The 16,921-nt window shown below is 44.3% G+C and overlaps 1 protein-coding gene across 1 annotated transcript in view; it reads left to right on the top strand.

Annotated features, from left to right (window-relative positions):
* The window catches only part of DIP2A (disco interacting protein 2 homolog A), a 93,443-nt gene that overhangs the window by 40,641 nt on the left and 35,881 nt on the right, over nt 1-16,921 (top strand). Inside the window, exons 4-8 of the mRNA XM_034065516.1 lie at nt 2,644-2,763; nt 8,423-8,668; nt 13,174-13,302; nt 14,095-14,214; nt 16,114-16,311. Coding sequence (XP_033921407.1) covers nt 2,644-2,763; nt 8,423-8,668; nt 13,174-13,302; nt 14,095-14,214; nt 16,114-16,311 — 813 coding nt within the window. The remainder of the gene's footprint in view (nt 1-2,643; nt 2,764-8,422; nt 8,669-13,173; nt 13,303-14,094; nt 14,215-16,113; nt 16,312-16,921) is intronic.

Below are 16,921 nucleotides of genomic sequence, written 5' to 3'. Positions count from 1 at the left end.
GAAATGTGGCTTGCACAATTGGTGTTTTGTCCCTAACTTTTAGAGGCCAAAAACATAGACTTTCTGTAATATGCTCAACTCTGTATAGCAGTAAGTGCATAAAGTAACACAGGAAAACAAGATGTGCATTGAGTTCTCAATAAGCTTTCTGGACTTATGTGGAAATCGGAGGTTTGCATCTGGGTATCCATACAAGTGAACTTCAGTGGTTGGTATCTGCAAGGAGAGGAGGGAGAAGTGAGCAAAACCAAAGAGCAGGAGCAGACAAGAGTTGTCCAAAAGCAGTAGCTCATATGGGGGAAAAGGAGGCAGGGAGAGAGCATGCTGAATTCATGACACATGTATTGACACCTCCTTGGTCTGAAGGTCAGCGGCAAAAATCTAGCGTGGTGCCAGATATTACAAGGAAAACCATGTCTCAAAAGACAGAAGTTTAAAAACCAGGGGGTGGGGGGATGCATTTTTATTTATTTCACCTCATAATAGCATCGTCCTTGAACCTCACAAGTTGGTTGCACAGAAAGTTCTTATTTGAGATAAGCATTTACCTAGTAAATTCCTATCCAGTAGATTCAGCAAGGCCAAGTGCAGGGTCCTGCCCTTGGGTTGGGGCAATCCCAAGCACAAGCTCAGGCTGGGTGGAGAATGGATTGAGAGTAGCCCTAGGGAGAAGGACTTGGGAGTGTTAGGTGAGCTGATGGAGCGAGGCCAGAGGAGGCCATGGAGCTGCTGCGAGGGCTGGAGCAGCTCTGCTCTGGAGCCAGGCTGAGAGAGCTGGGCTGGGGCAGCCTGGACAAGAGAAGGCTCCTGAAGGGGACACCTGAGAGCAGCTCCAGTGCCTAAAGGGGCTGCAGGAAAGCTGGAGAGGGGCTTGGGACAAGGGATGTAGGGACAGGCCAAGGGGAATGGCTTGAACCTGCCAGAACAGGGGAGACTGAGCTGAGCTCTTAGGCAGAAGCTGTTCCCTGTGAGGGTGCTGAGGCGCTGGCACAGGGTGCCCAGAGAAGCTGTGGCTGCCCCATCCCTGGCAGTGCTCAAGGCCAGGTTGGGACCAGGGGCTTGGAGCAGCTGCTCCAGTGGAAGGTGTTCCTGCCTGTGGCAGAGGTTGGAACTGGGTGAGCTCTAAGGTCTCTTCCAACACAAACCAGGCTGGGATTGTATGACAGGTCTCATAAGAATACACAGGTGAGACATTATATTTGTGTATATGTGTATTTTAAATTCAACTGAACAGATGATCTGAGGAGAGTTGCAGGCTTGAAAAGTGCCATTGCTACTGCAAAGAACTAATGAACAAAGAACAAGACCAAATACATTGCATCCTGTGCAGAGGCATGCTTCTGAGTTCATGTGCAGTATTTGTAATCTGGTTTTGAAATGGAGAATTGACAGTAGTTATCCCCCAAGTATTGGATGTTTATTCAGTGTACTGGGACAGCTGCCTTTGAAAAGCCTTCCGTGCCAAGGCTCCCTGAAGGTTCCCATTGATGTGCTGTGCTTTGCTGTTCCATAGGTGTTCATTCTTTAGAATGCTCAAATATCACTTCTGGTTCTTGTTAAAATCAGAACTTCCCCTGAGCCATCTCTTGCTTTGTCAAGGTTGACTGAAGTTAATCAGCCTATTTAAAATACATTAGTGCTTAAGAGCCTCATGCTGAGCATGACCCAAGTAGGTACAGAGCTGGTAGCATCAAGTATGGAGCTTTGCCTGTAGTCATCATCAAGGTTAACCCCTATAGGTATGGGGCAGAGAAATTACTTTTAGGTGCATCTGTATCTATGTGTCCATATGTCAGATGTGTACGTTTGCCATGTGCCCGAGTTTCACAGCCCGTGTTTGCAGCCTTAGGTGGGTACTTAATGAAATAAGACATCTTGGGTTTTCAAATGGAACACTTTTGTTCTGTGCTTGTTCTGTAACAGCTTCCACATAAAAGCAATGTGATAAGACAAACGCATAATCACAACACTTGCGTTTGGGCCCCTTGTAGCTACGTGTAAGTGCAGTCATTTTGTGCTTGTTTTGCATGAGTTTGAATCTTCAGGCCATAAGTTAAAGTATATTTTTGGTCTGCCTCATTTGTCCTTGGTATCTGTTCTCATGAATTTGCTTTCTACGTAAGGCTTCTCTTTTGACACTGGAATATATCTATGTGAAAGAGAAAAATCTGCTGAAGGCAATTCAGAACTACTCGAATACATTAAACCTCATCTGCAGTGTGGTCCTGCTTGAACACTAAATTCCTCTTTAATCTCAGTTTTGGCTTAAAAGTAAGGAAATATACCCAGTGAGCATATGAGGGTAATTTTTGTTTTCAGGAAAGTGGAAACACTTTGTGTCCCTTCCCTAATTCTTCATACACATTTTGCCCCTGCTTTCTGGTTTGGATTACTTGCATTCTTTTGTGCAAGCTTCAAGTTACATTTTCCACTTATTTTCCCATTTGCCCATTTCAGGATGAAGAGTCCAGTGCTGTTGCCAGTTTATCTCCATTTAGATTTCCCTGTAAAATGAAACTAAATCATAGCCATCGTGTGCAGTTCAGCCTTTGGATTTGAGCATTGATGCTTTCTGTGGTTTTAGAAAGGAATAATGGTTAAACTTAATCTCTTAACCGTTTTTGCTTTTTCTCTCCTATGTAGACGTCCACACGGAAGCAGTACAAGCAGCACTGGCAAAATACAAAGAGAGGAAGATGCCCATGCCTTCAAAAAGACGGTCTGTTCTTGTACACTCTTCAGTAGAAACGTACACACCTCCAGGTATCTATTGAGTTAACCTACGTAAATCTTGCCAGGTGAACGTACTAGCAAATATAAAGAGCAAATGCTTTGTAAGTATGTTGCCATAGACCTCTTCTGTATTCATGGCTGCATTTCCTGATCATCAGGTGTTGCTTGGATGTGTCCTTTGATGGCTTTCCTCTGGATTTTTAGTGTCTCTCTTGTCTAGAGATACTGTAGCTGCTGAAGGTACACTTGAAAGCAATCCCAGAGTGAGCAGTTGCCCTTCATGCATTAGGTATGCTCTCTGAGGCAGTGCCTTGCTTGGAAGGAGATCATCTTGGCAAGAATGTCAGAGCTGTAAATACCATATTCCACGTTGCATAAGCTGCTTTTTTTAAGAGGTGAAGGAAATGCCAGGGCATGAAGTTGCTGCATTGACTTGTGGAACATCCATCAGGTGGTTTCAGCAGTGAGGAATTTGGAACTTCCCAAAAATCAGGTGCTCTAATTCAGCATCAGATTGGTTAGGTCAGAATTCTTTGGTTTATTAAGGGGAAAAAACATAATCTTCCTGTTGTCTCACAGTGAATTCCAGAGATCAGGAAAACCTTTCTCCAGATGACATGTGCTAGCATGCCAAGTGTTTTCAAGGCAGCGGCTTGTATAGAAAGAGGAGGAATTGCCCTAAGCTCTGAGGTTTTGAATGATGTGTGCTTGTCTTTCCTGATGAGTAGAAGCACACTGACCTCTAGTGCCCTTCCCCATCTAATCTATTTCTTATCCCCCTTCTGGAAGAGAGCAGGTCTGGTGTGCTGCTCTCCTGCTGCTTCTTTCTGTGCCTCCCATTTAAAGGAAATGTCACTTTTCGTTGCTAGTCACACACTTTCATATATTATTTTTGTGGGTTCAGTGGTTATTTCATTAGTTAGTAATAAGCTGCTTTTGTAGTCTTATATATGGTCTTTCTTCACCCTTATATTTCTGCTTATATGTTAAGGTGTTGGGCTAAAGTTTAGCTTATTCTTCTAGTACTTGTATACCCAGAAGCCCATGAGGGCAGGTAGTTGTAGCAGGGTGGTTATCATGCACTCGAGTTTTCTCACATCCGTGTTAGTTTTGTACGTGAAAGTTATTGTGAATTCCATAAAGTGAAATCCTGGAGAAAATGAGCTTACAGTGACCATCTGTATACGAAGGCTTTGGGAGAGAGGCCCTGAGGTTTCTGTTTATAGCTCTTCAAAGCAGTATTCCTTCCCACCCTCCAAAATAAGCTCTGGTAGAACAAGCATCAGTGCATTTTAGGTAGCATCACTCTGTTTCTCTCATTCTCTTGGTGTGACAAATTGCTATGTGCTTGGCATGAGGTTTAGCACGACAAAAAAAGAACACACCACTGTTCTGCCTAGGATTTAGTGCCCAGAAAAGAGCTGGCATCCAGAATCCTGCTGAGAGCAGAGGACAGCGAGTCCTTCCTGTCTGCCTTTACATTTAAAGCCAGAAGGAATCTCCTTGCACTTGTTTCTGAGAGAACCAAAATACCATTCTCTTTTGAATCCCTGCAGCATCTGAAGAAGGGTTAGTGCAGTTCCTGCTGAACCCCCTCTGCCTGAGCTCAGGGCTCTGTGTGCTGCTCCAAAGAAACAAAGACTTGAGGAGGTTGAGAGACCCTAAAAGCAAATGGAGATGCTGTGGTGAAATGTTATGTGATAAAGCTGGGCTGCACACCTTTGCAGGAGCACAGAGAGTGGCAGGCAGGGGAGCACAAACAATACACTGCCCAAGCTAATCCCATCAGCCGCTCACAGATCCATCTCCAAAAGCCCAGGAGAGCACTGGGAATAACAGAATGTGGAATCCACTTTAAGGACCTGGGAGAGGGGTCACCCTCTCCAGGGTTGTCCCTGCAGAGCCTCAACACCCCTTTCCAGGCATGAAACCCATCCAGATTAGTCAACACTAAAGCTCCTTCTGAACTGAGGTGGGGAAGCTGCACAAGAGTACAGGGCAGGAGTACTTTGGGACTGTGTGAGACTTGTTATGGGATGTCTAAGTGAGGAACCACAGATGGGGAGAGAGGTAAATTTGGGTGGTTTGGGGAGGAACAAGTGTGGAGTAAGAAGATAGAAAGGTTATAAGTGGTAGACTTGCCTGGCCATGCCCTGCATGGGACCCTGCAGTCTGTCACCTCGTCCTGTTACACTTCATTTCCAATACTTCTGGGGGATAGACTCTGCATTCTCTATGTGAGGATTGGCTGAGTCACTGAGACTACATAAGCAAATCATAGAATCCCAGCCTGGTTTGGGTTGGAAGGGACCTTAAAGCTCCTCCAGCTCCAACCTCTGCCACAGGCAGGGACCCCTTCCACTGGAGCAGCTGCTCCAAGCCCCTGTGTCCAACCTGGCCTTGAGCACTGCCAGGGATGGGGCAGCCACAGCTTCTCTGGGCACCCTGTGCCAGCGCCTCAGCACCCTCACAGGGAACAGCTTCTGCCTAAGAGCTCAGCTCAGTCTCCCCTCTGTCAAGTTAAAGCCATTAAATGAAGTGGGACTGCGGCCTTGGGCTCCTACATCTGGGTGCCAGCACTGGGATGATGAGGATCCAGGAACAGCCACTTGGCAGGCTGAGTGTCTAAAGTCCAGCTAGCTGCTCGAGGGGTCCATGTCACACCTGTCTGTGCTTACATGGCTTCCATCCTGCTTGTGTGATTGTTTTTGTGTCTTTGTGCTGCTGGAGAGCATCTCCTAACATGCCCAAGTGGTTAGCAGAGAAGACAAGGATACTGTGCTGGGCTTTTGAAGGATACAGAAGTGCTCTAGCTGTTATATTCTGAAAGAAGAGTTAAGTGTTTCTGGGATCTCTCATGCTGTTTCTAAAAGAAGGTGACTTCTTAGGAGATACCTTTATGAGAGAATGGGCCCCTGAATGAATTCCGTATCATGGGAGATTAGGCCATTGAAAACCGCTCCTAGGACTTGGTTCAGCTGTAGCGGTTCACAGAAGTAATGGTCTTTTTATGGGCCTGCCATTATTTGGGAAGTTAGCTCAGCAAGAAAGATCTGAAATGGCAAAGAAGCTGAGTAGTGCTGAAGCATCGACTTCTGTTGTCTTGAGCCATTAAACCACTGCATTAAAACCCTTGTATTGGCACAAGTTCGTGCAGTTAAAACCAGGCCTTCTTAATAACTGGAATCTGTTACCATCACTCACCAGGAAGGAAGCATCGGATTCTAGTCACAACATTACATCCAAAACCAACTCCTGACCACAGGAATGGAACTGCTTTCAGCAGTCACCCTTCCAAAATGTGTTAATGTCCCTTTGTTTTCATCCCATGGAGTCTCTCCTCTTTCCCATATGGATTTCCCATGATCAGGACCTGAGTGTTGATGCAGGCTGCATCCAAAGGGTGGTGGTTCTGCAGCTCTCCTGGGTCAGCTCCCAGCAAGGAAGAGCTGCAAGCCAAGTCCATAGCATTCTGCTCCCAGTGATTAGCTCTTAGGACTGCTGCAAGCTGGTTGCTGGTGGATGTCACCTTCCCACTTTTCTGTTGTATTGTTTTAAGGATCCTTCCTTCTTATAAACATTTGTTATTTTGCTTTTCAAGTGGGTTTTTCCATCCCACTCCACTTATGGAAGACATCTGAAAGCTTAGGAAGGTTAGAGAGGCTTCATAAACTCGTGTCTGGATAAGGAGATCCTGTCAGAGTGTGTGTGCTTTGCCAAACTTGTGCTTTCTATAGTTTCATTTCTCACTCTGAAGCGATAACAGATTGCAAATGTGGTGCTTGGTTGGGTTGATTTCTTTCCCAAAACCTGGCTCTTTGTAATCTTATTCCATATTCCTGGAATTGTTTTTGCTTGCTGCCTAAAAGACAAGGGGCAGGTTTGGCTCTCCTCCAGGAGCACATGGAGTCAGCAGCCTGAAACTCCAACTGTGGCAGTAGCCCAGAACTGCCACACAAGGCACGGGCTTGGGAATGGTGATGCACCACAGCTGTATCTGCTCAAAGATCAGTTGTTGGGGGGGTTCATGCCAAATTGTCATGTTTGGTATGGGATGGTCACGTAAGGAGAGATCTGGGGTTTTACTCGTGAAAACTTGAGTTAAATGCGCTTCTTGGGAGCTGTGGGTTTAGGCTGTTGAAGAGCAATTATTCTGAAGCTGTTGGAAATGCACAAAAATGAAACACCTGGTAATGGAAATTTGCTGCCAAAGGTGAGGAAGATGTTTTTAATGTGGCTTCAGCAAAATGTGTATGCGTTTGTGTATGGTTGATGATTGATAAATGAATGCCAACAGTAAGGGTGCAGGATTTCTGATGTAGCCCACCCCAGTGTCACCCAGGATTTCCATGTCTGGAGTACAGGAATGGAAACTTCTCTCTTTCAGAAGCTCTTTTCCAGCCTTTGATGAGTTCTTAGTTGGTTTGGCCATTCCAGGTGACTCAGAACTGCTCTTCACAAACTGACTCGATGTGAACTTTTATCACTGTATCATAGAATCACAGAATCAACCAGGCTGGAAAAGCCCTTTAAGCTCATCCAGTCCAACCATTCCCAGCACTGCCAAGGCCACCACTGCCCCATGGCACTGAGGCCTTGTCTCCAGCTGTGTGAACACTTGCAGGGCTGGTGCCTGCAGCCCTGCCCTGGGCAGCCTGTTCCAATGCCTGAGCACCCTGTGGGGCAGGAATTGTTCCTCAGCTCCATCTAAACTATCCAGTCAGTGCATTGTTTTAGGAGCTTCCCTTCAATTATCCAGGTGGAAAGTGGAGGGGGAGAGGCCTGTAAAGGATCAAGTTCTTAAAATTCAGACCTCAATTTAGGAGGACAAGGTTATTTTTACTTTTCTGTAATAAAACTGCCTGGTTTTCACTCGGAACCAGCTGGGATGTGTTTGCTTCCTATGTAGAAACACCTTTTTGTTATTGAGTGGATAACAATGTGGAAAATTGAGTGCCAAAAGGGAAACTTCTGGAAAGCTGTAAATAACTGAATTGCAGTAAAAATAGGAGGTCTTTATCAGACTTCTAACAGCAACAAATACCCGGCTAGAACAAAAGTTGCTTCACTGAGCGTTTCTCTCTAGTGCTTATTAGTACCAGGTGATGTGGTTAAGACACATGCTTTTAAATTCCATGCTTTTATTCCTATCAGAATAAATTCCCTTTATTCTTAGCTTAATGCAATTACTCCTTGGTTGAACTTGTAGCACGGTGCTTTTTTCAGTCATTTCTTGCCCAAAAATTTGTCAAAAGGATAAAAAAGTGAAGAATTGCCCCCTCCAAAACATGAAACCAATGGAATTTGATCAGGTGGGATGAGATCCAGTTTACCTGTTCCGAACCAGAATGTTCTTTCAGTGAAATAGGTATGGAATACTCACTGACAATGCCTAGGGAATGTAGTGGGTACCTTAGGTAGAAGCTGTTTATGAGCCTTAGGTCATCCGGAATACAGGTGGTAATGGAAACTTTGCTTCAAGTGTGTTCTGGCTATACTGTGTGGAGGTTGTTGCATTAACCTAAAATGGTGTTGAGCCAGATTTGTGCATGTGAATATACCATTGGCTTAAACGCACACCTCATGTGTAGCACATGAGAACGCGACGTGAAGAACATGGAGAAGCTTCATGTTCCGTCTGTTGGGTCATTCCCACGTTACATGCCTGTCATCATTATTTTAATCACAGACACATCGTCAGCATCAGAAGATGAGGGCTCCTTACGTCGGCAAGGGCGGATCACCTCCCCTCCGTTCCAGAGCCATTCCAACGTAGAGCCCTGGCTTAACCGGGTTATTCAGGGCTCCTCCACCTCATCCTCTGCATCCTCCACCTCATCTCATCCAGGAGGGAAACCTGCTGCTGCTTCCAATACTGCTACTGTCACCGCTGCTGCCACTGTGCTTGCAGATCTCATGGCACACACCCAGCTAGGTCAGTAAAGAAGTGTCGTTGGAATAATGCCAGATTCAAAAATCCCAAAGCAGGGCTAAACACTAAAGTCTTCACCAGAAAATACCTGTAAATAGCCTTAAAATGTACCATCTACAGACCAGGTATGTATGATATATATGTGTTTGATATAAACCATGTTCATGAGATCTGAACACATGTTCTTCTTGGTAAAATGCTTGATTTATTGAGAAACTAAGGTTCAATTTACTGCATTCAACAGCAGAATTTCAAAGGGATTCTACCTTTGGTGCATGCTTTCCAATCCACATGTGTTTTACCCCTTCCATATCAGGCTGTGGATTGCAGAGGTGAATTGGGAAACAGCCAAAGACTAGAAAAACATCCAGAATGATTCGGAAAGTTAGGGAATCAGAACTGCTGACTGAGATTTCGAGCTCAGATGTGGTGTTATTGGTTTTCCTTCAATACTAAATAACGTGTAAAATGTAAGTCAGGAATAGTCCTTGATGGTGAAACTTTGACTGAAAATGGGGAGCTGATGGTAAGGCAAAATGTGGATGTGAGTTTTGTCTCTGTCACACTGGAGATTCCTTTCTTTGTCATAAACTCCAGAGCGCTTTACCCACATCTTCAGGAAGCTTTTGGAAGGGAAACAGGGAGGAACCAGTCTCTTCCACCATGGGAATAACTTTTACACTGGTTGTATATGCTGTAGTGAAGACTGATGCCTGTATACTCCACACAGACAGTTTTGTCTCAGTTGTTACTGAGAGCAGGTTAGGTCAGGTGAGAAAGCACACTGAAACACTAAAGATTTCAAGTGAGTATACAGGCTTCTGTATAGTTGGAGATGTAGTTAACAGGAGCATTTAAAGCACAAAGGCATTTTGCATATACCTGTTCTTTTAGCTGGCCTGGCTGTTGGGTTTGGAAGCTGTGGCTGCCCCATCCCTGGCAGTGTTCAAGGACAGGTTGGATGGGGCTTGGAGCAACCTGCTCCAGTGGCAGGGGTTGGAACTGGGTGAGCTTTAAGGTCCATTCCAACCCAACCCATTCTAGGATGATGATTCTGTGACATTCCCAAGCAGTGCACTACAGTATTGGAATTGCAAGGTTACAGTGTTTAAGACAGTTGGACAGGAATACCCATTATTTTTAAGCTGTTTATCTTTCACCTGTAAAAGCAAGTACAACATCCACATATTGGTTTGGGGGCTTTCATTTTCTCTTAGTTTCATGCTTCCTTCACATGAATAAGGCCAGCAGTGTGTCTGGGTGGTTTTTTCAAGGTTACCATCTCAACTGTGGGGTATTTCTCAACTTAGCTTTTGTTAGAGTAACTGGAAACATGGATTATCATGGGATTCAACCCAGTATCTATTGAAAAACTGGAAAGTACAATCCCTTTCCCTAAGGGGAAGCAGAGTTATGAGTTGTGTCCTGAACTGCTGGGGCTCTGTAAGCAGTTGTACCAGAGCTGTAAGAGTGAAGCAAGTTAGAAACAGTTTCAGAGAGTTTATTGGAGAGGAGATCTTGTGCATCACACTGGTTGATTGGTTTCCTACAGACAAAACTCACACAGCAATCTCTAGGTCTAACCCTAGGTCCTGTGTTTGAATCTTCAACCTGAGACTCCTCCTTAGAGACTTCCTTCCTGATGCCTAGCTTCTCGTTTTGTCTCCTATCCCATCCATTCGTTCTTGGACCACTGCTCTCTCTTGCATTTATCTCTGTCTCCTGATCCATAATGGAAAGGAGCTTCAGGCTAAACCCAGTTAACTCTCCCCTGCAATCACAAGTCTGTCCAGGCTATTCTTTTTCTGGCTCCTCACCACTTCTCTGTCTCTGCTTTGCCACAGTATCTCTAGATGATACAGACTCATTTCATGCATTCTCAAGCACATATATTAACGAAATACCCAAATAATTAAGGAAGTTAATGGGATTTTTATCCAAGCATAAATTCTGGACAATTGAGCTTACTCTATGCATAGGTTTTTGCCTTCTCAAGGCAGGATGGGGTGGAAGAGTCAATTCTCTGCTGTGTGTAAGAACAAATAACTATGGCCAGCAGAGTTGTTCATAAGGACCCCTGATATTTCCTTTGTTGGTAAGGGACATTTATTTGCATGAAACTGGGCTCTGAGGTGTTTGTAAGATCCATGAATGCTGTAGATGAGCACCTCTATATATAGCTATTTTTTGGTGCTCATTTCCAGTTGGGAATGACTGTTAATGGGGGTTTTGTGTCTTTTCTGAGCATCCTCATTTTTGTGTGATGTCTTTGAGCTCTTCCCAAGTACACAGCTCTTCCGTAGATGTTCCCAAATAGCTTCTTCCTTATGTGATTTTCCAAGCATCTAATTGCAGAGCCTTTGTATTTCAAATATCTGCCTCGTGCATGTGAGTAGAAGATTTGCTTTTTCCCAGCAACAATATGCATGATACAGTCTGCATCCATTCAGCATTTCAACTTATGTGCTTCATGCAGGGCTTCTCCCCTTTGCTCCAAGCCTCATAGTATGTGTCAGTCTCTCTTGTCCTCTCACTTGATGGTTATATTGTTGATGGTTATGTGTGTACATCACTTTTGAGTGTATAGTTTGAGTCACCTTCATGCTTAGTGGTGACAACTTCCCTCTGTAGGAATGCCATTTTGGGGCCTTTCAGTGATGAAGCCACCCTGCAGGTACATCCCTCATTGTAGTTCTTGCTGGTGTATTCAAAGAGTGGAAGCTTTAGACATTGATAATACTAACTGCAGGGTTTCTCACCTGGGAAGTGTGGACTCCTGAGCTATTACTGCACTGTGGGAACCAGGTACCTTTGACTGATTAATTTCTGTGCTGTGTGAAGTCCATGGCTTTGGGGCTTTGGTAAAGCTAAGGGAATAAAACCAACCAAAAAGCAACTCAGGAAGTACATAGAACACAGCAACAGTTTCCTCTGAGTACATGGGCTTTCTGTATGCGCTCTAAAGTGGTTGTACAGATCAGCCTTACACGTAGTGGTCACCTTTTCCTTTTACTGGTTTTATCCTTGGCAGTTGTCAGAGCAACAAAGTGATCACTTTGTCCTTCAAGTACCTTGCCCACATGACAAGAATTTGTCCTTCCTTGGTACCCAGAAAGGCAGCTCTCTGCAATACAGAAATTGGATAATATAGGAATGGATTTAATTCTTCTTTCAGTGATCCCTCTAAAACTGCAGAGCTGCACTGGTGGCTTGTGTGTCAGCCCCAGAAACCTGTGAACAGACCTATGGGCACTTGGTAGCTGAGTGCTAATCCCTTCCTCAGAAAGCTGGGGTGGGATGTGCAGTTCACTGCTCTGCCTCCATCCCCCTGTGCTTTGAGTTCCTCCAGCACCGTGTCCTTCAGCATTTCCTTTTGCTCTTTAGGATTCTGAGTATTTCAGGCCTCCAGTTCTGGTTTTTTCCTTGTTGGAGCACCTCTCTCAGGTACTGCTATTTGCTAACCTGTGGTTCCATTCAAAACTGTTCCCTAACCTGGGTCACCAGTTTGGAATGATGATATTCCCTAAGCACAGTTCTGCAGAACTGTGGTGCAATAAACAATGTGTTTATTGCTTGTAGCACACACCATTACAAGGAAAGTGTGCCATGTCTGGCCACAAATGGCTGCCTCAAGAAACCCTGTGCTAAATTACCTGTTGGGAGCAGTGTGTGTATCATTCTGACCTCTAGACCAAGGGTGGGTTTAAGTGTTACAGGCATTCCAGCTGTTCTCACTGATAGATGCCCCAGTGAAGAGTGAAAAGGTGTCTGTACTGCAACATAAAGAGGAAGCTTCTACCTACAGTATTGTGAGACTGTTAAGAACAGGTTGTAAGAAAAGCTGCTGAAAGGAAGCTATGACTGCTCTTCTGAACTGCAGGTGACAGGGTTTTAAGTCATCATTTCCTTTCCTCTGAGGCATCTCTCGTTTCTCCGTGTCCATTCTCAACGTGTGTTCACACCTAAGTGCACTGTGCATGCCACCTATAATCTTAATCTGTGTTTCTCAGCAGACTTCCTCTTACAGCCTGCAGAACGAAGATAAGTGCTTCACATTGTCGTTGGGCAGAAGCTCTGTTCTTTTAAACCTCATGCTTCTGTCTCTTTCTCTTCCTATGGGATTTAAGAGTACTCATTCCAGTCTTGTAGAGAGGCTTTGGCTCCATTTCTTCTTAGAGATGTGAGACCGACGTTCTTTGTAGACTTGTGCTGGTTACTCATAGTGCATCTCCTTGCTTTCACCTTGAAGTGATGAAGTGAGCAGCCACTCTCTTTGTCGGTTTGGATCCCTTTGAACATTGGGGCAGCTCCTCTGCATTGTGGAGAGGCACCCTGGTTCCTTGCAGGGTTTCCTCTGCATCCAGGAGATTTTGGTTGCAGTTTGATTAGAGAACTCAGAGTTCAGTTAAAAGCATAAGGCAAGAAGAATGATGTAAGAAGCAGCTTTGGATATATTGATGCTTAAGGTGACTGATGAGCTCTCCCATGTCTGTCTTCCATTGCTACAGATAATCACTCTGCACCTCCGGATGTCACCACTGGTCTGGTGGAACACTTACATCACGAGCGCCCACAGGTGGCATCAGTACGAGGAGTACCCAGAGGCTACAACAGCAGCATCTTGGAAACTGCAGATGGTGATTCTGTTATAAACCTCCTGCTTTTCAGCCTGTGTCCCCCTTCCTGAATAAGTGAATCAGTAACAGAGCTTGACACCCATCCTGTGCTATGTCCCTGCCCCTCCAAAGCTTTGCAGTAGTATGGGGTATCTGTCAGTCTACCATGGGAGGGGAGACTACTGCATTTCCCATGCTCTGCTGGTGGGAACCATGTCCCCACTTCTGTGGATCTCTACAGTAAAGGGCAATGCAAGCCTTTTGTCTCACATTTTAATTTCATATTGCCTCAAAGCCTGAAATTTCCATAACTACAAACAAACATACACATTTCTATTTAATTTAAAATAAATATATCACATACACAAACAAAAGCAGTCAGTGTGGGTTTGTGTTCTGATCATTTCTTGATAGCCCTGTAAAACACTGCAAGATTCGTTTGGTTTTTCCAAGCATTGTCACACTTTCAGAGCTGAATGAATGTTAAGACATAGCAAATACATAGACTCTGGAAGAAAAGAACATTCTTCAGGTTTGTGTTGGACTCTCATGAAGGAATCAGCAGTTTGAAAAGCTCAATCAGAGCGTGAGAAGGTATATTCTTAATCCAGGTAGCTAGGGAGCAGCATCAGATTAAAACATAACTCCATGGTTGAAACTGTTACTGATTAAAGCTGGTTTTTCCCAGACAAGGTGCTCATCTGGAATGACTGCTGCCTGAGCTTAGTGTGATGCTGTAAGCAATGTGGCAGCATGTGCTTTAGTGTATGTTTGTTTAGATATGGTAGGTAATACGTCTTTTCTCTTTGGCAGGTGTTCCAGTGAACAGCAGAGTGTCCTCTAAAATCCAGCAGCTTCTAAATACCTTGAAAAGACCAAAGCGCCCACCTTTGAAAGAGTTTTTTGTTGATGACTTTGAAGAACTCCTAGAAGGTTAATTCCTTTCAGATACATTTTTCACTCCTTGTGTAAGAGGGGCACAGAAGGGCTGGTTCTTCTTAGCACATGTTGCTTTCTTTTCCCAATAGAAAACAAATCACAGTAGAGTTGTTTTAGTGGAGACAGAGAGGTTGGATGCTATCACAAGTGAGATAGAACCTTCAACTCAACCCTTGTATTCAGTGTGCTTGGTCTCCCTTCCTCCCTCACTTTGGAAACTCTTCTGATTCAGCCTAATTTGGACCAGTGTGATGAGCTGGTGAACACTAAAGACTGTGATCCTTGAAGGAATTCACTGGTGCATCCAGAGATTGTCGTGCTTGGTGATAGCCCCACCATCACCTTTTGCGTCAGAGAGTCTAAACTGCCCTGTGGTCATCAGCAAATGTATAGAGGGTACTTTGTGGAGTAAGTCAGGGCATAGCCTGAGTGTAACTGGTGGTGCAGTGGACCTCTGGAAGCCTGTGACAGGCCTCTTGCCCAAAGCAGGTTTGACTAGATCAGGCTGCTCAGGACCACGTCCAGTCAAGCTGTAAGCATCTCCAGATGTGGAGATTCCACAGCCTCCCTGGCCACTTGCATTCAGCTGGTGTCTACAAGCACTCCCACATCCTGCTCTGAGAAGCTGCTTTGTCAGTGCCCAGATACAGTTAGATGAAAAACTTGACTTTGCTAGTACATGGAATTTATTATGATAATACTGTTTGCATGCATGTTAATATCCTCTTCCTGAAATCTGGAAACTCTCCTTCTTTTAGATGTTCAGAGGAATTAAATGCATTGAGTGCATTGTGCATATGTCTTGTGTGTGCTCTACATGTCCTCGTACATGCTCTGCAGATACTAGCTAAAACCCACTATTTTCTTCTCTGTATGCATGTGTCTAAGCAGAAGGAAAAGCATCTCTCAATGTGACATTGAGCAGCTGTCACTAGGTTCTCTAGTATCAATTGGATACTCCAAGATATGAAGTGATTGTGGCTCTGGTCTTTCAATGAACATTTTTCAGGCAGACTTTCATTGAGGTCCACGTATGTCACTGGAGAACAAAGAGCGTCACTTTGAACTGTTAATTGTAGTTATTGCATAGATTGAGTCTTAGCTAAATCCAGCTATGCTAAGATCAAGATACTTCACCTACTTGAGCAGCTTGGAGCAAGATTTTAACAGCAGGCTGCTCAGAGAGCACATGGCTTACAAACCCTGCAGTGTTCCACAGCTGAGAGGGATGATCCAGAAATCAAACAGAACATGCTGTGAGAGGTACAGTTTTTGTTGTAGATAATCCATATGCAGAGCATTTCATCAGGCTTTTCTTCTTTGTTTAAAGAGCCATATGATTATAAAGGCTTAGTGCCATTCTTCATTGCCTGTTTCGAGTTTGGCACAGCAAAAATCAAGATCCAGTTGTCACTGAAGGCATTCTCTCTGATAATGCCTCTTGACTTGGTGCAGGCTGTCATTTAAATACATGTGCAGAACAAACAACAGAAAATACATCTTTCCAGAGCAGAGAAGAAGAGTGAGGGATTCAAATTCTGTGTCTAGATCCTTTGAATAATATTGAATCAGAACACTAAAGTGATGATAATTACTTTTTGTGAAGCCAACAGATGGTTTGCATAGCATCATCACATAGCAGAGGAGAAGCAATGGTAGCTGTAAGGAAGAGGAATTAGGAATGGTTCATAGAATCATCTTTTAGGTGCAGCTTGTATATCCCAGCCTGAGTTGGACGTGGCTTGGAGCAGCCTGTTCTAGTAGAAGGTGTCCCTGCCCATGGCAGGGGTTGGAATTGGATAAGCTTTAAGGTCCCTTCCAGCCCAAACCAGTCTGTTCTTCTGTGCTTTTGTAAGGATTGACTTTTGCCTTTTTCCTGTGCTCTGGTTTTAGTGCAACAGCCTGACCCAAATCAACCAAAGCCTGAAGGAAATCAAATGAATGTACTTAAAGGTGAACCCTTAGACGTGGTAACCAGCTGGCCACCTTCTCTGCTGGCTGCCCTGCAGCGCTGGGGAACCACCCAGCCAAAAGCCCCTTGTCTGACAGCACTGGATACAACTGGGAAAGCTATTTACACCCTTACCTATGGTAGGTATTGGTGATAACTGTAAGGGAGAATCGGGCATTCCTTGTGGAATGAACAATTTGCTTTCCTTTAGGAGGGACTGGCTGTGCTCATGACATGCTTTGAGATTTGAATGCAAATTACTAATCTATTGTATGGGAAGGAGATTGTAAAGGAAGTTAATGAAGGGAAATTGTTTATGGTATCGATTCTTTACAAATGGCTGTTTATAAATTTCAGACAATTGGGGGTTATTTTCTTTAAAGAACACTGAAAATAGCCTAGGAGGGACACAACAGATGACTAATGATACACTCTTCAGAGTCCCAGAGCAGACATAAGATTTCAGCATGGTTGTGCATGCTGAATGCAGTTCTTACACAGAAGACTTGCATTCAGGGGCACGTTAGGGATGTTATTGTGGGAAGTAAAACTTGCCTGAATCAATGAACTAGAAGCATTGTAGTCATTGCGTTATTTGTAAGATCATTTTGTCCCTAACTGCAGCAAGAGTCCAAGCTTCTTGTTTGCGTTCTTACAGCTGAAGTGTGCTTACAGGAGCTGAGCAGCTGCATGAGTTCCATTACTTTGCAGTGGTGCTGTGAGAATTCCTTAGAACATTGTGTTTAGTTT

This window comes from Melopsittacus undulatus, chromosome 8 (genome assembly GCF_012275295.1).
Source record: "Melopsittacus undulatus isolate bMelUnd1 chromosome 8, bMelUnd1.mat.Z, whole genome shotgun sequence".
NCBI lineage: Eukaryota > Metazoa > Chordata > Aves > Psittaciformes > Psittaculidae > Melopsittacus > Melopsittacus undulatus.
The sequence above is the reverse complement of the archived record's forward strand: the minus strand, read 5'-3'. Positions and strand labels throughout refer to the sequence as shown.